This window comes from Lacerta agilis, chromosome 3 (genome assembly GCF_009819535.1).
Source record: "Lacerta agilis isolate rLacAgi1 chromosome 3, rLacAgi1.pri, whole genome shotgun sequence".
Classification (NCBI taxonomy): domain Eukaryota; kingdom Metazoa; phylum Chordata; class Lepidosauria; order Squamata; family Lacertidae; genus Lacerta; species Lacerta agilis.
This window is the reverse complement of record NC_046314.1, coordinates 92,288,710-92,308,419: the sequence shown is the minus strand read 5'-3', so window position 1 is coordinate 92,308,419 and position 19,710 is coordinate 92,288,710. Positions and strand designations below refer to the sequence as shown.

Genomic DNA, 19,710 nt, shown 5'->3' with positions numbered 1-19,710 from the left:
GATTTGGATCAATGATATGTAAGCTGCTGCTTATGTACCTGGATTTTTTTTTTAAAGTTCTGTTATTTTGGCCACCTTAATTTCTTTAAGAATCAACTTGTGGTGCAACTTATTTAAATAAATATATATTTAAGAAAAGCCTCCTGAAAGAAATCCTTGCATCGAAAAGGTTGATGAGGAATTGAGTCCATTATTTACAAAAAATAAATGTGCAGTGTGGCGAAGAAAGAAAATGTTTCAGCTCTGAAAAATGTAGTTAATTATGTGCAAGTTTGGGTCATTTAGCACATTTTATTGATTCTGATGGCAGTTTATCAGTTATTACACATAATGGAGCCCTATGGGGATTCTACCTGTTTAAAGATTTCAGAGTTACAGTGACACAGGCCCTAAGAAGCACGCAGTTACAATATTATGCATATTCTATAACAACTTCATTTAAAAATTGGTCTGCTTATATACAGGAAGCAGAGGGCTGAAGTAAATTTTATCTGTAGATGAACTAGTTTGGAATGAGCAGTGAAGGAGCAAAGTTTGTCAATGACACCAAAGCAGGGATGGGTGTTACTGCTTTTCCCATTGGACGGAACTAATCCAATGCTCCAGAACTAGGCTTGTGAATGAGAACACAACTTTTGATGCACCCATACTTTGCGATGCCATTACAATGCACAAAATATTCATTTTACATAAAACTGTGTACAAAATGTGTGGTGAATGTACTGTGATGTACATACTTAACTTTAAAAGTGTGTGCTTTATGTAAAATGCATATTTCTATGTAAAAAAAAAAATGTGCACAAGATTCATAGAATTTAACTGCAGACTTCCCATGAGTGCCCATGAGGCAGCACAGGGTAATTCCCCATTGCCCACAAGGGAGTATTGCTGCTGGAGGCAATGCAGAAGTTACCAGCCAATGGTGGAGGCTGCTCTCCACCATAATATGGAACTGGGCAGTTGCTTGCCTGGGAAGTTTCACAAAACCCAGTTTCACCAACAGCAGCTTGTACTGCAAGTCATAGAGGTTCTCTCCTTGTCTCCTGGGTGAGTGTTGCCGAGAGGTGGCTGCCAGAACCATCCTCCATATCTTTCAGGATGATGGAAGTTGTGCAGCTGGTAATATTGCTGCATGTGGGTATTTGGGCTGCTTCTTGGACTGCTTCTTCTGTCACAACAGCTACAGTATAAGGAGCTGTAGCATGGTCCCTGATCATTATTTTGGAACCAGACCTCTTTGTTCTGGTTCTTCTGTTCTGACCTATAACTGTCTGGCCCCTATTTAGAAGGTATTGCCCACTGACTGTTCTTCTGCGTATGTCCAGTGGTGCTCTGAGGAAGGATTCATCCATTCAAGAAATCTGCAGCATAATATAATTCTAGATTTGGCACTGCAAGACCTTCTTTTTGTGGGATCTGCAAAGAGTTGCTCATTTCAACCTAGGTTTCTATCTTGACCAGATAAAACCTGACATTAACTTGTTCCATTTGGCCAGCATTGGAATAGGTAGAAAGGGGGAGGGGGCAGCAAGGGAAGGAGAATTATAGTAAAAACAAAAACAAAAAACCACCGGCACCAACTAATTTACAAGCATTTCTCCCTATTCTCATCTATCCTCATTTTCTGGTTGACAACAGCAACATTAGAGAATAAGAAGGCAGATAAGGCAAAAGAAGAGAAGATAAGTAGAAAGAAGTGGAGAACGGATCGAATGAAAGATAAGCTGGAGAGGCTTGAACTGTGTACCATAGGGTAGGGGAAGCCAGTGCAAAAGCCAGTATCTCTGGCCAGTTCATGAATTGAATTACATGAGTGATGGGCACACATTGCTGCAGAATATTGAGGGAGCTGGTCCCCTCCTTGAAAATTTCAGGGGCCCCTCAACACCCACCCACCCACCCACCCTGATGGCATCCCTGACTGTGATAGAAATGAGGCAGCAGAGAGCTTTGAAGTCTTTGAATTTGTTATATATATATATATAGTAAGTTAAGTCAGTCAGTCAGTCAGTCACTGCTGAGCTTTTCTTCTTCCTCTTTTTGGTAAAAAGCAACCTTGCAGTGTTCCACATTGAGAATGATCCACTGGGAATCACCATAGTAAAATTTGCCCCACCTGCACTATAGCCACTGATCCTCCTGTTTCATCGCCCACAGGTCACTAGAGTACAAGGCGAACTATGAGCTCCACAGAGGTGATGAAGCCAATCCTTTCAATTGCTCTGAATATTTCACCAGTCCCCAGTGAAACAAGAAACATGGAGTATCTACCATGTCAGTCATAAAATCCCCCAGGGCATTCAGAAACCCATCAGATTCCACCAGTTTCTGAAGGTAGACCATCTCAACATGAATTGCTTTCACATAGTGGATAGTTTTTAATTGTTTTCTTCCCTGATTTTACTGTGAAATTTTTTAAGGAAACTGATTCATATCCAAACTCTGTATGGAATTGAATCAAATAAATAACTACATTTTCAGGCCAGCTTTCAAAGGAACTAAAAGCTGTGGCAAGTTCTACATACTCCAATTTCTAAATTAATGTTAAAGTTTTGCTATTGTTGAACTGGAATTTAGGAGAATGCAGGGAAAAGTAAAACCACAGAACAATAAAATGCGGAAGAAATACCTACATCATAACCTGTGCAGCCATCTTCCAGGTTGCCATTGTTCCATTACAAAAATAAATAAATCTGTGTTTCTGAATCCTATAAATTGCAGCCAAGAATATTGACTGACTTTGCAATGGGAGACTGAAGCATGTATTTACAGTTTGGCATACAACTTAGCATACTTAAACCTGCACCTTTTGCGATGTATACTCAAGGGATGTATTATTCGATAACCTAGCTGAGTTGCATGGGAAGTAGACTGCCTTGAAAAATGAAAGACTGCTTGATTTCTACTCCATACAGTGTTATCTATCTGTAACTCATTTTCATGAGTTTGTTAAAGAGGCAGAATCAATACATTGAAAATCCCAGTTACAATATATTACACAGGCATGTGGCCTAACTGTTGGGGAAGATCTAGTTGCCTCAGCGATTCAGGCACATTCACCATTGGACATTGTTTCTAGAAAGCATGAATTCAAGGCAATTCCACCTTAGAAAAGCACTAGGGCACAGGCATTGTCAATTTATGACCCACATTTATTTCAAGGAGCTCAAGATAGTACACGTTTTCTCACTGCCTCCATTTTATCCTCACAAAATAGGTTATGGCTAAGAAACGTATTAGACTGAATGACTGAACAAAGGTCACCAATGAATTTTACGGCTGAGTCAAGACTTGAATCTGGGTCTCCCAGTCCTAGTCGGACACTCTGCTATATCACTCTGGCTATTAACTTCCCTCCACCCAACCCATTTTTCTAATCTAATTGGCATTCTTTAAACTTTCTTTAAAATTCCTAAATATGTTTTTACATCTTTCAAGAAAAATTTAAATTTGCCTGACGATTCCACAAGTCTTAAATGTATAGGGTTGCAGAAATGGAAAAGGGTTTGGGAAGAGACCTCCGGGTATAGGGCAGTATATAAATTCAATAAGTAATAATAATAATAAAGGTCAAAGGATGAATAAAAGCAGAACAGTCTGAAACTTGGGATTTTAACATTAGAAACTAGAAAACTGTTGTGAAGTAGAATAGCATTCAAATGGATAGTTTAAAAGGAAGATAGAACTAAGGAGTTCTAATATGCACAGATTGTTCAAATGCATTGAATTTAAGCATGGTTAGTTTATGCCTCCTCAGAAGCTGCCATCTCAACACTACTTATGGATATAGAAAATGTATTTGAAATATGTTGCTTTAATTTGCTTCAAAAGACAGTAGTTCAAGTTGCCTGACATTGCTCAAAACTTAGGGATTTTGATGCCAGAATCCAAAAGTGGTGCTGGTGTTTCTGTCATTGTCCATGCAGTATAGTGAATGTTTCTCCTCTTCTCCTTCTCACCGGGAGCTACAACACAGATACATAGTCCTGTAAATTATGAGTCCGTTGAGCTTCTATAAAGTACCTGAATGAGAGAGAACTCTTGTTTCTTTCCAGTGAATGGCAGTCTGTGTTGTGGTCTCTAGCAACCAGCATTATGAACAGTCATAATGGTTTAATATGCCCTTTCATCTGGTCCTACATTGCATCCTAATCCATCCCCTAAAATGTTGTTTTCACTGTCCCTCCTATTACAGTTGGCCTTCTGCTGCACTGTCTGCATTTCTTAACAATGGATGGTGAAGACAGACAATTTTTCAAACACTGACGATCAAAGAAATTGCATACTTTTTTAAAAAATGGCAACAAAAACAGAATGGCTGATTACACAAGGTGATATTTGGATGGATCATACAGGTGGAGTTCCAACTTTCCCAATGGGCTAACCTAGCATTATGGATGATCTGAAGCAGAAGGATTCATTGAAGAATACTAAGATTTGAGTTGGCTTTCTTATGACTGCCATAGATACCTTCTAATAAGTTTGCTAAATGGCCAAGAAATAATGGTGATTCTTATTGTCTGAAATAAACATAAACCAAAACCAGAGATACTAAACTCTGCAATGGCATTTTAAATGTCTGCTGTATAAGGGACAGGAATTCTTCCCATTCTAATCTCTAGTGTGACTGCTGGCCAGAAGAGGATGCTGCTCCCTTCCTATCTAGTGCTGTTGGGTGCAGCTAATGGAATTGGAGTACTACAGCTTGCTTATTCAGTGGTTGTTAGATGGCATCAGGAGCCAATACAGCTTTGTCTGTCCATACAGAACCTCATATGTTTAGTCTAACCAGCCTGTGTCTAGAGATAAAGCTAGTATCGGACCACCTACTGATGTTAAGCAGTCTAAGGGCTGCCTATGTCTCAATGTGGGTGGCACTGTGGTGTAAACCACAGAACCTAGGACTTGCCGATCAGAAGGTCAGCGGTTTGAATCCCTGCGACGGGGTGAGCTCCCGTTGTTTGGTCCCAACTCCTGCCCACCTAGCAGTTCGAAAGCACGTCAAGTGCAAGTAGATAAATAGGTTCCGCTCTGATGGGAAGTTAAACGGTGTTTTTGTGTGCTGCTGTGGTTTGCCAGAAGCGGCTTAGTCATCATGCTGGCCACATGACCCGGAAGCTGTCTGCGGACAAACGCCAGCTCCCTCAGCCTATAGAGCGAGATGAGCACACAACCCCAGAGTCGTCCACGACTGGACCTAATCATCTGGGGTACCTTTAACTTTACGTCTCAACACTGTCTCCCCCAAAGAAACCACTGAATCTTTAGGTTAATTTTTCTCCACTTTTAAAACCTGCCACTCAAACCCTGTTTGATTTTACAAGGTAATGCCTCCATAGAAACAATGATTCCCCATTTTTGTGTTAGTTAAGAGATTGGGGAGAGGGAATTGTTTGGTTCACATTTTGGTGCAAACCTACCTAATTCACATTTCCCTAATCAATACAGCTATCCTTTGAAATGCACACTTTTGTGGATTTTGCGATACAATTCTCCAACCAAAACATAGATGATAGATGGAGTGTGCACAAAAGTGTTTATATTGGTGAAAATAATTCACAAAAATACATGTTATCAAAAATGTCTTGCAAAAATGTGTATGCCACCTGTAAACTGATGCAGAAATGTGCACACTGAACTTAGGACTGGAAAAATGAGAAATCGGGTCCTCCATTAAAAGAGGGCACGTGTTGCGGTGCGACCTGCAACCAGACCCAGTGTTGTGGGGGTAATTGGAAATCAAGGTCACAACCCCTGATAGGTTGGTCCCGGGTTGCTGGGGTGAAATCTGTACAATGGGCCGTCGTAAAATGCAGCAACACGGGACCTATTTAAGCCCATGCGAGGCTGCTGAGCTTCCTCTTTGGGGCATAATGCATCGGAACACCCAACCACCACTCCCTATATTTAGGGCTTGCATTGACCTTGCTATGCCATCATGTGTCATCTGTCATTGGGACAGGGGCATGGTAGGAATTTTCCCCACTTGGCTGATTGGCTGGTGCCATTTGGGTTTTGCCTGCCGCGTAGCAACTAGTCACAACTTGTAAGTTGCGGATAGGCTCTGGTTCAGGTGATAGGTGTGGCACATGATGTGGCCATGCCTATGGAAATGCAGGATATTCCGGTACAGGAATCCAGGGACTCAATGGTTTGTTGGTCCCTGAAAGGGGTCCAACCAGTGGCTGAGTCCCGGGGACATCAGAACGGCTGTTTGGTGAACCTTCCATCAGCTGTTCCTGGTGTTCATCCTTGTCTGTCCTACGAACGTGGCTCTGGGACAGGGCTGCCTGCAAGGATGCAGGGAGATAGTTGAACCAGAACCAATGGAACCACTCACTTGGTTGTAATCAATAAAGTTGTGGCCTAAATTATGCCAAAAACCAAACCAAGTATCTCAGTCATGTGTGAATTTGTTTTGGGGAAGGTTAAAGGTCTAAACACGCAAACTGACAAGAACAAAAATTGACAGATTCATGTATTGCTAGTTACAAAGAGCAGCTTTTTAAATAGTTCAGTAAATGAGAGAAGGTATCTGTATCAGTTGTGCAAATGGAATTTGAAATTATCTGGCACTCAAGCTGATTGGGCAACCAAAGCTTTTAAAAAAGCCTCCAGCCTAAGCTACTACAGTGGTGCCCCGCTAGATGAAAATAATTCGTTCTGCGAAAATTTTCGTCTAGCGGGTTTTTCGTCTTGCGGAGCGGCAATGACAGCCGCGCTCCGCAAAACGAAAAAAAAAAAAAAGACGAAAATTTTTCGTCTTGCGAGGCAGCCCCATAGACTTTTTCGTCTTGCGGGGCAGCCTTCCGCTAGACGAATGCCTTCGTCTAGCGAGTTTTTCGTCTTGCGAGGCATTCGTCTAGCGGGGTACCACTGTATTTCTTTCTTGATGAAATAATTAAAAACAAACAAACCTGTGAACCTACATCCTTCCATTTGGCACTGCCCAATCAATAAATGGGAGCACTTAGTAAGAGCACTAAGAGACAGAGAGAACACCTTTCATTATGTGCAAACAGTTCACCTGCCTGTATGCCTGAAGTAATTGGTACATACATGCTTTGGAAAATATTCAAAGGCATTTTTTCTGGGTGAGTAAAAAAAAAGCACTCATCGGTACCAAATTGTTTGTTGCACACATTACACAGCCAAGGACTGGGATTCCCCCACCCCCAAGACAGTGTTTCCAGATTACCTGCCAAGGGCCCCTATGGGATGGGATATATAGAACCAATGTACATCATCAATGTTATTGGGTTACGCACATCAATTGATTATGGTTATTATCAATAGCATACAAATGATATTACACTCAAATCAAGTGGTTTGGTTTTGCTAATGACTTATCATGGGCAGATATCTCTCTGCACTAACCAGAATGGGTAACATTATGACCAGCAACTGTCAACCTAATGTACCACAGGGGACTTCATTGTGAGAATAAAAATGACAGGGAACTGTGTATATCACTCTGAGCTTTTTGGAGAATGGATGGAATAAAAATGTACTAAAACAAAATGAAACACCCACAGGTGGGAGTTCTGTATCTTTGCAGATATGAGGAAGGTTGGGAACACTTGCCTTTGGAGGACACATGCTAGGCAAAGCAAATTCCCTTTCCACCAACCACATGAGTCCAGTGCTTAACTGGGTAACATCCTAGATGGAGGCTGAATTTCAGAAGACACGGGAAAGGGAGAAACAGCACGGCTGCATCATGCCAGCCTCATGACCATTACGTTACACTGGAAAGCTTACAGGGGTGTTCAAGCTGATGAAACTAGAAACCAGCAGGTCTGGTGACCCATTTCCCCCCATCTCAATTTAAAGCTGGAGGTAACAGTAAAAACTTGGGAACAGGATGGGATACTGCATTAGAACACATATGGACCTCCCTTCTCTCCCAAACTGAGCTGCCGACAACCAGAAGTCATGTACACAAGCCTCCTGTTTAAAACCATTATGAATTGGAGTTATAATGCTACTGATATTTTTATGTGCACAAGTCTTATATGTTTATGCATGGGTGGAACAGGGAGGGAGGGAGGCAGGAAGGAAGGTTACTGTTAAATCAGTTCACCGATTTAGAGCATAAAAGAACATTAATTATTATTGAATCAAGCCAGATGTTTATGCTAAGCTGATAATTTCAATGAATGTCATATTAAATCTCTGCAGGTCAGACTGAAATACTGTCTCAATCACCTCCAAATATGCAGAGGTTAGCTGCCTTTGAAAATGTTCAAAAGTAAGTATTTCTATACAAACTGTACTTGCTTTCTAGCTTTATAAATATCTCACTTTATCAGTACCTATAACATTTCTTTCCAATAATATGGATACCATATGATGGTTACTAACATCTTAGGGAAAGATAAATTTGAGACGGCCACTAGAACTAGGATGTGTATGATAACAAAACCTACATACAATAGCACTGTCAGATTTTTTTTTTAATGAGTAATCTTTTGGTTTTGCATTTTATTTTTTGGGAATTAAAACCCCAATTAAAATGCAAAATGCTAGATCCCATTATGAAGACAAATAGGAAAGTACAACTTCATTGTTGAAAACAATTTTCTTCCTATCAATCTGAGGATTCATGCATCAATATTGTAGATGAACTGTTAATTACAAAATCAATTAAAAAAATTATTTCTAAAAACAGTCACGCATTCTGGCTCTCGGGGGGGCAATTTGGGCAGAAGGTCTCATCTCACTAGGACCGCGCCAAATCACAAGTCGTCATCCACAAGTAAGCAAAAGCAATCTGGTTTTTCATTTTTCAGCGCGGCTGAGCCCAGCCTGAGATTGATCGTCACATATGGCCCCAGAAAACAAACTGTCAATACCTTGAATGCTGCAGAATTTGAACAAATAGCCGTCCGCCCATTCAAGCCACTCATTGCATCCCATTTAACAGATTTTATTGACAGTTTCCTTCTTGTAATTAAAGGGAAAACTACTGGCCAGCAACCAAGATAAAGTTCAAAGATAGGGTCAAAACAAAAGCAGATGGAGGGGCATGGTGTGACTGTCAATGGTACATAGCATCAGAGCATGTTATTGACACACAGGTATCTAATGATCGGCACGTCATTAAAGAGGGATCTATCATGAACTTTATGCAAATGCTAAAAGGGACTTAAGACCACAATAAAGCATTAGGGAGGCACAAAAGAAAAAACAACAAAGAACAAACGATTTTTTACTTATCAGACACCGGCTCACTGCTTCAGCATGTTTAAGTTCAAATGCAGAGAAGAATCCTTCCTTCATTTCTTAACCCCTTCTGAACAAGTTATATCTGCCTGTTAAACAGCTACCATAAAAATCAAATTTGTATGGTGAAGAAGAGTTCCTGTAAGATTAAACAGTGATTTGCTCCCTTTTCTGATAAAACCTGAGTTCACCTTACTTATTGAGTTCACTGTGTTTAGTAGCCGGATTGAAGTAGATCATATATTACATTTAGTCATGGGCCCATCCATTCTATTGGGTTTAAGTGAACTGATTAGACTTATCTGGATTATGAAATGGATTTAAGCAGAACAACGTTTATGTTTATTGAAAAGCATCTTTGCTTTTAATACCTTCTGAATTTTCTGGCATCTTTTAACCAAATTAGAAACCATGTGCAACAAATGCATATACTCATAGATCTTCCCTTAATTTGAACTACCTTGTCTCTAGCCATTCAGCATTGTCCTGTAGTAGTATAACTAAGAATTACTTATTCCTACTGTCATGTTTAGAAATTGTCATGCAGAAGGTATTAGAGGAAGGGGTGGGGGGAAATGACATGAGCCATCATGCCAATCTGCCAACCTGAATTAGCAAGCGCGATAGCTTTGAGGGTGACAAACTCTTCTTTCTCCAGCTTCATGCTCTTGTATTTTTTTACCAGTTGCAGGATGGCATTGTTGAGGTCAAGAAGGCCTGCTAATTTAGACTGATCTTCATCCATGATATAGTCTTCAGCATAGACAAGCTCGTCCTCAAAGGAAAGTGATCGGTATACAACGCCCAGAATCAAAATCTCCATCCAAGCACTCTGCAGAAGGCTCATCTGGTCAGCAAGCGATAAAGTGGAAAATCCTAAACCAGGAAGGAAAGTACACAGAAACATAATTAAAATGATCCTGGGCCACCATAATTCTGCATTATAACTATTCTTTCGTGCTTGTTGTTGTTATGTAAGTAATAAATCTGTACCTGTGGATTCCACCCCCTCTGCACTTCAAGATCAATACAACATAAAATTATTACAGTAAAAGTTTCATCAAGTCAACTTGAATTTGCATGCCTCTTGTGTGGGGGTTTTATTAAATTTTGGAAATTTTTGTTAGCAACATGAATTTGCTGCTTTTTAAATAATACATTATTATCATTGTCTGAGAATACATTCCCCCAAATATATTCTAAGCACCTATTACATTGAAGCTTGAATTTAATACTTTTAATACCTTAAAGTATTTAGATCAAATAGCCATTTATGAACACTCTGGCAATAATGGTCATGGTTGGTATGAGAGACGCTAACATTGCATGCACACACACACACACACACACACAAATCAAGTAACCTCAGCTTATTTCTGAGTAGATATGTATAGGATTGCACTTTAAAGATGTCAGGGTCCACTTTAAAGGGGGTAATTATTATTGTGAGTAACAAAAAGAACATTTTTTAAGGGAATTTTTTTTTATACCTTACTAGAATGATGAAGATGATCACAACAAAAAGCAAAGTGCTTCTTGAACTTCAACCTCTGCATAAACAGAAGCAAGATCTATCCTCTTCAGAAAAGACACTAATTACTTTTGTAATGGCTTCTGCCTCTACTACAGTACTGAAATAGCAGAATAGCACATTAAAGTGCCAAGTGAATAGTAATCACACCATCATTTTTGAGAGAGACTGAAAATTTAATAATGCTTCTTAATTAATTTAAGTTTTTCTTTTGTTTCACTCCCCCCCCCTTTCCTTCCTAATAGGATCACTAAGGCCAAACATCTTTACTGTTTTACCTTTTCAGGCTCCTGTTTACAGTAGCTGTTAATTTATTATCTCCGACTGCTAATATCCCCCATCACATAAGGTGCAAGTGAAGAGGCTATTTCCTGGCCTATTGGTGAAATGTAGTGTTTTGCCAGTTGGCACCGCAACCATCAAGTGCTTAATAAAATCATCAAAGGGGATTAGTCAAGCTTTTCTTAAGGGGGTCTTAAGACATGTCTAAAGCTTTCATTTGGTTGTTTATGGAACTGCTTACATGTGCTTTGACAAGGATACTGCTGAAAGAATAGTCTGTTTTTGTTGCTCATTTAACTTTAAACACATTGCCCTTCTCTTTTGAAGGCCCCTTCCTTATAACAGAATAAGTGTCTAGAATATGATAGAAAACAAAAGGAGTGGGAAAGCCACATGCATCAGTTTAGATTAAGACTACTGCAGAATTCAGAAATGAACCTGTTAAAACAAAAAGATAATTACTTCAAGTCAGGAGGCACAAACTGTATTAAAAACCAATGTCAAGTGGGCACTGAAATCCATTCCTTTTATATATCTATATATCTATAACTGTATATATGCTGCTGTTGCTGTGATTTTAAATACTGTGTTTTGTGCCTTGTGGGAAAGGACATTTGTCCTTAAGAGCATAAAGATTAAAAAAAACCCACATTGTTAAACAAGTCAATACAACCTCTTTGTAAGATGACTACGGATAATGCCACACTTCTTGTTGTAAATGGAAGGAAATGGAACAGAAATAATAATTTGAAAGGGTCAACAAAAAGGAATGCATATTTTCAATTAGCTCCAGCATCTCTGTCTTTTTCCTTTCTCTCAAGAACCAGTTTTTCTGTTGCAGCAGATGGACAGAGAACGTAGCCTGCAGCTCTGTCCTGTGACAGCCCCATTCTCCCTCCCAGACACTGCTGTTAGTAAATAGATTTACACATTCTCCAATCTCCACACATCTTTCTGCCGAATAATTAAAAGCAGGATGATTAGTTTATTGAGTGGAAGGAGGAACTTTTTTATTGAGGTCCGTCCATGATTTTTATCAGGGCCAGCACTTTTACGGTTGTCATGAGGGTGCAGGCATCCAATTTTTCTTATCTGCCTGATTAATACAAACGCTGTTTCAGGACGCATTAATTAACAGATACAAATCTACGTTCTCATGGAAGGATCAATACAGAGAAGAAAAGAGGCATCAATGTGAATTTAGTGCTGATGATGGAGAAGGCACTCTATTGACATTTACGTGCACGGAAACTTTAAAGTTGCAGTAGAACCCTTTTGTCCCTGCGATTTACAAAGTAACAATTTTTTTAACTACAACAATGTTTCACACACTTCTGAGGCATTTAATTAAGCAAAGGGCAATAAAATCCCTTTTGATCACAAAAGAAGTTTTAATTTCAATCATTTTCCTTTCTATCCACCCCCCCACCACACCTTAGAAAGATTCCTACTTCGTTTTTTTTAAATTTATGTACCAAGTTTTGAATGCAGTTTTCTTTTGTAAAAAGATAATAAACTACCGTGCGATTTGCTAGCAAAATTACAGTAGCAGACAATGAAAAACAAAACCCTCAAATCAGGGCAGGGTACTGAAATTTGGCCCGGACATTTGGTTTGATTTTACAAATGACATTATATTCCATTTCAAATCCGGCCCATGATCCTCGAGTAGCTTTAATACAACTAAGCTTCCCCCTTTGTTACTGGATGTGCAACATAAGGCTTCCTTATGTTGGATGGTTAAATTTGGATACTGTAAAACAACATATGTGTATTTTTATTTTATTTTTTAAAGAATCAGGGTTACATTGTTTGATCTGTAGTTTGCAAAAACATAAGATGCGGTTGATGAAAATATTCCAAGCAATACAGATACCCACACAGAGTGCCCATATATTTGTCTATAAATTGCAGAGTTTACATGATAAAAATAATTCAAAAACCTGAAGCTTTCATGAATAAAACCAGCCATTTTTAAAAAATGCATAATTTGCCATGCTAGGAAGAAAACAAACAAACAAACAAACAAACAAACAAACAAACACCTACATCCTTTTCTTTTGTGACAAGGGATTTCTTTCACTCCATAAGAAATGAAATTCCCAAACCGACTATAAAAACATTTCCAGTCTCTCGCCACTTAGCTGTTCCCCAAGATATAGAAGATCCTCGCTTGCCATTATGCTACTGAACTTTGTGTTTTGTATTACACAGCACCTTAATCCCTAGCATTTGACAGGTCATAGTTTTAAATGTTCAACTACATTATGGTTTTTAAAAATACACTTCAATATATTGCACTGCATTTTCCCCACAGCACAGACCAATTCCACGCATACTGGTGACAACTTTGATCTCCCTCCGTCTCCCTCTGCATGTCAGTGCCATTTAATGTATCCCAGGCATTTTGCTAGCAGAATGACTCTGTACCTTGACCTGCAGTTAAATAGCATGTTTATCTGCGAGACAGTGTGCTCCAAATAAACCAGATGACAGTTTGGAATAACGTCATTTGGAAGGATTGAAAAGCTTCTCAAGAGTCAGGTACCCCGGAGGTAATAGGCTTGAAGGAAGCATGTTCTGTGCCAACCCTCCTGCCATCTTCTACTTGAAGCTCATGTACTTGACAATGACGCCATGGGCACTTGTCAAGACGCCCCCCTTTACTCCCCCCCCCTGGTTTCCCCCCTTCTTTTTTTGGCCTGGCAAACTGATGCACTTTGCAGTCAACTTACAAAAAAGGCTAAGCATTTGAAAGTGTGAAGGGCAAAAAATATCTGACGGCTAGTCTTCAAAAATACACTTTCATTTCACAAAGCATAAATGTTTGTTTCCCAAGCCCAGTGTTGACAGAAATAGGCTGCAGTGCAGGCATAAGAACTTAACCCCTGCTAGGCATTCTCTACTGTACCGTTTTTATGTTGCTCAGTCTGAGACATTGTAAATCCACCTAGACTCTTGTAAATAGCTATAAACAATGGAGCTGTGTTGCTGGTGTCCTCTCTCCCCCACACACCCACCCTGTGCCAACATCTTTTCCCTCCTATGTTGAATGCAGACTCTTGTTCACTATAAATAGAGACCTTTCAAAGAACTGCACCTTACACTGCAATCGTAATTATACACTAATGACTCACTGATATCACTAACTATGCGCTGATTGAGTAACTGAACAGTTGTTTGATTCCCCCCTCCTTTTCTCCACATGTCTATAAAACTAACACTTGGAGAAAGTGAGGAATAAAGGGGTAACACACCCGTTGGCATTTTGTTACCAATTCAAACCTTTGCAATATTATTGCTAATGAAATGAGTTTCTCAACTACAGTTTCCATACACATGAATTAATCTTTTAAACCCGAAAATTTGGACCATTTGATCTTCATGTAGCACACATTCCAATGTAGCCTAAATTGTTTGCATGCCTAAAGATGCTTTGGAGGACCCCATAGACACTAAAGGCAATCTGTGGTTTATATACAGTGCCCTCAGCATAGTGTGTGTGTGTGTGTGTGTGTGTGTGTGTACGTCATACAGCTATGTATGATCTGGGAAGGGATGCCATCTATTGCTTTCTACTGCCTCTTTTATTCTAATTCTTCCCTGACAAAGGTTGATTTTGTCTGGGATCTGGGACTATATAAAGCAAGCAGACTCATTTATGTCTCCATTTTTAAAACCTTTTGTTACTACTGTGAATGAAGAGTACTAGCATCTTGCACACTTTAGTCACGATTCAATCCCCCCCCCCGCAAGTATGCAGTGACTTGCATTTCTGAAATCCCAGATAAAATACATCAGATAAAACTTTCATATAATCTCATACACCAAAGCATTTAAATGAGGTAAGGTCGCACATTCAGCTGCCAGAAATCAAATGCACAGCAACCAAATGGTGCACATGTATGCATGAAACTATGAATCAGTCCTTGTGTGCTCAGGTAGGCACACAGCATTGTGTTGCTGTTCTAAAATTATATTTGTACAGGTAAGGAAAAGGTAAAGGAAAAGGACCCCTGGGCGGTTAAGTCCAGTCAAAAGCAACTATGGTGTGTGGCACTCATCTCGCTTCAGGCATAGGGGGTTGGCGTTTTCTGGGTCATGTGGCCAGCATGACTAAACTGCTTCTGGGGCAACGGGACACTGTGACGAGTAGCAGAGTGTATGGAAACACTGTTTAGCTTCCCACTGAAATGGTACCCATTTATCTACTCACACCAGTATGCTTTCGAACTGCTAGGTTGGCAGAAGCTGGGACAGAGCAACGGGAGCTCACTCTGCCGTGCAGATTTGAACCACCGACCTTCCGATTGGCAAGCCCAAGAGGCTAAAGTGGTTTAGATCACAGCACCACCCACGGAATTTCTATGTCAAAGGTCCATTTGACATGCAAATCAAAGTCAATATTTCACAACTGAAATATCAAGTTCTGGGGGCTATGATTTTTCAGTAATTTGCAGTGCACGATACTCATTTACATAATAAAGACTGCAGTTAGGACAAAAAATATTTAAAAGGTAATGAAACAACAAAGCCAAAATATAAAACATTTTTCCATATTTCAAATATCTGTCATGTGTATAGTTAAAGAGTTAAACATTTAAGCAAGTTCAGAACTTGTGGAATTTGCAGGTGCCCTGTAGCACTATGGCTGATTCACACATGCAATCCTGCCACTTGTTTTCTCCAATCAATTCTTCCTCTGTTCATTGCATGCAGCCTATATGGTCATTTCTCCAAGAAGGCCAAGAAGCTTGGAGGCAAAGAACTTTTAGATCTCAATCAGGTTCTGTGTTTGGAATACTATATAGCAATAATGTCTTAAGAACTTGAGTGTGGATCCTGCTAAAAGTCAATTTAGAAATGATGCTCGTTGTCACATTTGTTTCTATATCTGTCCTCTCGTGTTCACATGGATATCTAATTTTAACATAAAATTGTGTGAGGGACTGACTGGACAATGAGGAGTGGTGGGAGGCACCAGCTGGGGAACCCCCAATGGAGATCCCAGAGGAGGAAGGCTAAGAGCCCGGGGATTGGTGGTGAGACACTGAGGAGAGGTCAGAAAGGGAAGTTTGGGAGGAGATGCTGGATACTGAAGGGACAACAGGGTTTAGTGAACAGGAGGGACCTGTGACAGGGAGCAGTTTAGACTCTGAGGCTGAAGCAGAAGAGACTGCTGAAGAATCCCGGTAGTCTCCTTCTCCAGCTGCAACAAGCTCTCCTTCCTGCTGGTCTCCAAGAGCATGCGGAGGGAAGAACAGAGACCAGAGGTATGCAGTTACAGGTAGGTAGCCGTGTTGGTCTGCCATAGTCAAAACAAAATAAAAATATTCCTTCCAGTAGCACCTTAGAGACCAACTAAGTTTGTTCTTGGTATGAGCTTTCATGTGCATGCACACTTCTTCAGATACCAGGTATGCAGACACAGTTTGAGACTGCTTAGGAAACATCTGGGAAAGGAGGAGCCTTAGGAGGGGGTGGAAGACAGGTATCTTTATTCCTATCAACTGCTTTATAGAGGCAAGACCTACTGGGCAATGTTACTTAGTTGTATGCCATTTCCTTGAATAAAGAGTAAACTTCATTCACAACTGACTTTGTTTCTTTGTGCTGAACTGCACCTGACTCCAGCCTTGACCAAGTGGTGCATGACTGAGCGTTGTTGACCCTCCGGTCTCCCCTGCCTTACTTCTCCATGTTCCTTGGCTCCAGCTTGGCTCACTATCAGTATCAAAGCCAACCTGGGGGAAGGAGGAGTTGGGCAATAGTCAGCAAGGAATTAAGGCAGGGGAGAAAGGAAAGTGCACCCTATGGACCTTTTGATGTTAAAAGTAGACCTAGATGCCTTGTGAACAGGGCAAACATGCGGACAAAAGATGGCAGTACAACATTACACAAATGAGATGGGGGTCACTTCACGTTTTACCAATTCCCTGGAACTACTGCATTCAGTGAAAAATGGAAATGGGTGTTTGGTCCACCACCTCCTACCCCATTCAACCTTGTGTGGGTTATAATGCCTGCATTGAGTAATACTAAAGCATTTCAAAAACTCTACAATTCCATGATAAAATGGATATATATATGTGTATATATGTATATATATATATATATATATATATATATATATATATATATATACCTAAGTGGTATGCAAAAACAACATAAAACAATTAAACAGTATAATAAAACTAATTTAGCAGCATTATAAAACAGATAAGACAGGAACAGGCAAAAATAGGAATTAAGAAATAAGGTTCAATTTTATGGGTCAAGAAAAGCCAGGGGAGGAGGGAATGTCTTCACGGACATCTGAGGCAACTAATATATGATACTTCACGAATGGCAGAGAGAAGGGCATTCTGCAGTGCAGTGGCAATAGCAGAAAATGCCCATTTTCAGGTCACTGTCCTGTGATGTTACAAATGGTGCAGTGCTAGGAGTAAAATTTCCCCAGATGATCTAAGTGATCTTACAGGGCTACACAGGGGCAAGCGGCCTTTTAGGTAACCAGGTCCCAAGTTGTTCAGAGCTTTATGTGTTAGTAACAACACCCTGAACATAGCATAGTAGCACTTCTCTCAGGACAGGTGTAATATGCAGGCCTCTAGGTGCTCTGAATAACAGCCTGGCCACAGTTTGAAAGCATGTTTTAGATCAGAGTTAGAAATTTTATTAAGCACTGAGAATGGCTAGGGCAACGCAGTTAGATGGGTGGGGTACTACTACTACTACTACTACTACTACTACTACTACTAATAATAATAATATCTTGTAGTTCAAACTTAACATTGCTATGTATCATGCACATAGGTTCTATGGATATGTTCAGGGCATTCTGCTACTAGAAATAGAGCCCAAATAGTGCCTCCTTTCTGCTAGAGTTAACAGTTTTTAAAAGCCTTGCTGTGCCATTCAGATACCAATTCCTGCCTTCACCTTTAATCACTGGTGCGGGGCGCCACACCTCCTGCAGGTGGTGCACCATGCCCCCAGGAAGCGCACCAGTCCCGCCCCCGCCTGCTTTACGCCCCCCCCGGTGCCAGAGCATGAAGCTCCGCCACTGCCTTTAATGCCTATATTTCACCTTCTGCTGCCTACCTAGCAGGCCCGCCCTATTCTGTGGAGCTCAAACTGCAAAAATGTACAGCACAAAGCTAGGGGAGAAACTAGGCTTTATTTCACCCGGGTCAAAAACCCAGATTGGCATCCCTCATGTGAATTTGCATACATACATACTGTACACAGGCTGGGAGCCTCAATGACACTCCTCTGGAGGCTTCACCCAGGGCTAAACACCCCCCAGCTGGCTATGGCTCTACACAAAGCAATGAATGGGGGATAGGTAGCCAAATGGAAAATAACCTCAAAAGGGAGATAGAAAGTTAAGACGTCATGCAGCTAGACAAAGTAAATAGGTTTAAGTATTTATTTATTTATTTATTTATTTATTGCAGAAGGCTTCTCTTTCAAACAAGACTAAAAAGGCTAAGTGAAACCTTTCACTGCAACTGTCATGACAAGATGCTTCCCACATAACTTTTCAATATAGTTGGCCATTTTCTCCATTTCTTATTTAAATGCCTATTTATGTTCCTTTCATCCCTTTTTAAAATGCAAGTTCACATAAATATAAAATAATTGTTCATAACAGACATGGGGGTGGGGAATGCTGACCATAAGCACTTTCCCAATGAACCCTTCTGATAGAACTGCACATGCTGCGAAACAGATAAGAGAAACCCGGGGCTTTTAACGCCACACTACTTTCATCTCCTTGAAACAAGAGCAGATAGGTGGCATGGCAATAAAAATGTATTCACACTGCACGTCCATCTCAATCCATTAAGAACAATAGATTCTCACTAAGCAAATATTCGCTTGTCAGAAGTATTTGCAACAGTGGATTCATTCAGCAGGACTAAGTAAGTGAGGTTCACAGCAATTTAAAAGCAGCAAATTAGACATTTACAAACAGTGAAGATGCTGCTTGTCTAGCGTGACCTTTCACTCAGGCCATACAAGAAGGTGTTAATGTAATTTAAATGCCAGTTAGAAATATTTCACTGGTCTCTTTTACCTTCTCTAAAGCCTTACATAACATTCCTAAAGAGGAACAATTTAAGCTTGTCATTTTTTTTCCGCAAGGAGGCTTCCATCTCTGAGGTAACTGCCTTGCAGGACAAACTGATGTAGCTGTTTAAATCAAAAGCTTTGTTTTCTAAAAAGAAATTTTGCCTGCTTGTTAGCTTTTATTTCTACCTACAGTTATCACATTTTCCCCACTCCTTTTTTTTTAAGGCCATTCCTACACGCGGGAGGGAGTACTTCCAGAGAGCAACATTGAGGGACATGTGCTTGGGCCTATGGAGTGCCACAGGGTCCCACGCCATCCTTCATGCTCTTTAACAATCAGAGCTGTGCCCCTTCAGTGAAGTCTTTTGGGCCCTCCTGATATAGTTTGTATTTCGGTCTCTGAACCTTTCAATTTTCTGCAAGGCCTACAGAACTTTTTGATTTGTATGATGCCATTTTTGTGTGTGTTAACATTGTACATACATTGTGACTTATGCATCACTCTGCAATTTCATAAAGAAGAGTGGTTGGTTAATTAATTAATTAACAAAATATTATAACTCAGAGACAAATCATAAGAGTGTGAAGGGAAC

At 40.2% G+C, this 19,710-nt stretch overlaps 1 protein-coding gene and 1 long non-coding RNA gene across 3 annotated transcripts in view; one reads left to right on the top strand and one right to left on the bottom strand.

The window, feature by feature from the left end:
- LOC117044223 overlaps window positions 1–10,011 on the top strand; it is a 51,234-nt gene extending 41,223 nt beyond the window's left edge. For both annotated transcript variants that reach the window (XR_004426276.1, XR_004426277.1), the window contains exons 2-3: window positions 8,182–8,251; window positions 9,911–10,011. This is a non-coding gene — a long non-coding RNA (uncharacterized LOC117044223). The remainder of the gene's footprint in view (window positions 1–8,181; window positions 8,252–9,910) is intronic.
- The window catches only part of ESRRG (estrogen related receptor gamma), a 194,941-nt gene that overhangs the window by 6,298 nt on the left and 168,933 nt on the right, over window positions 1–19,710 (bottom strand). Inside the window, 1 exon segment of the mRNA XM_033144774.1 lies at window positions 9,832–10,101. Within this exon segment, the coding sequence (XP_033000665.1) occupies window positions 9,832–10,101 (270 nt within the window).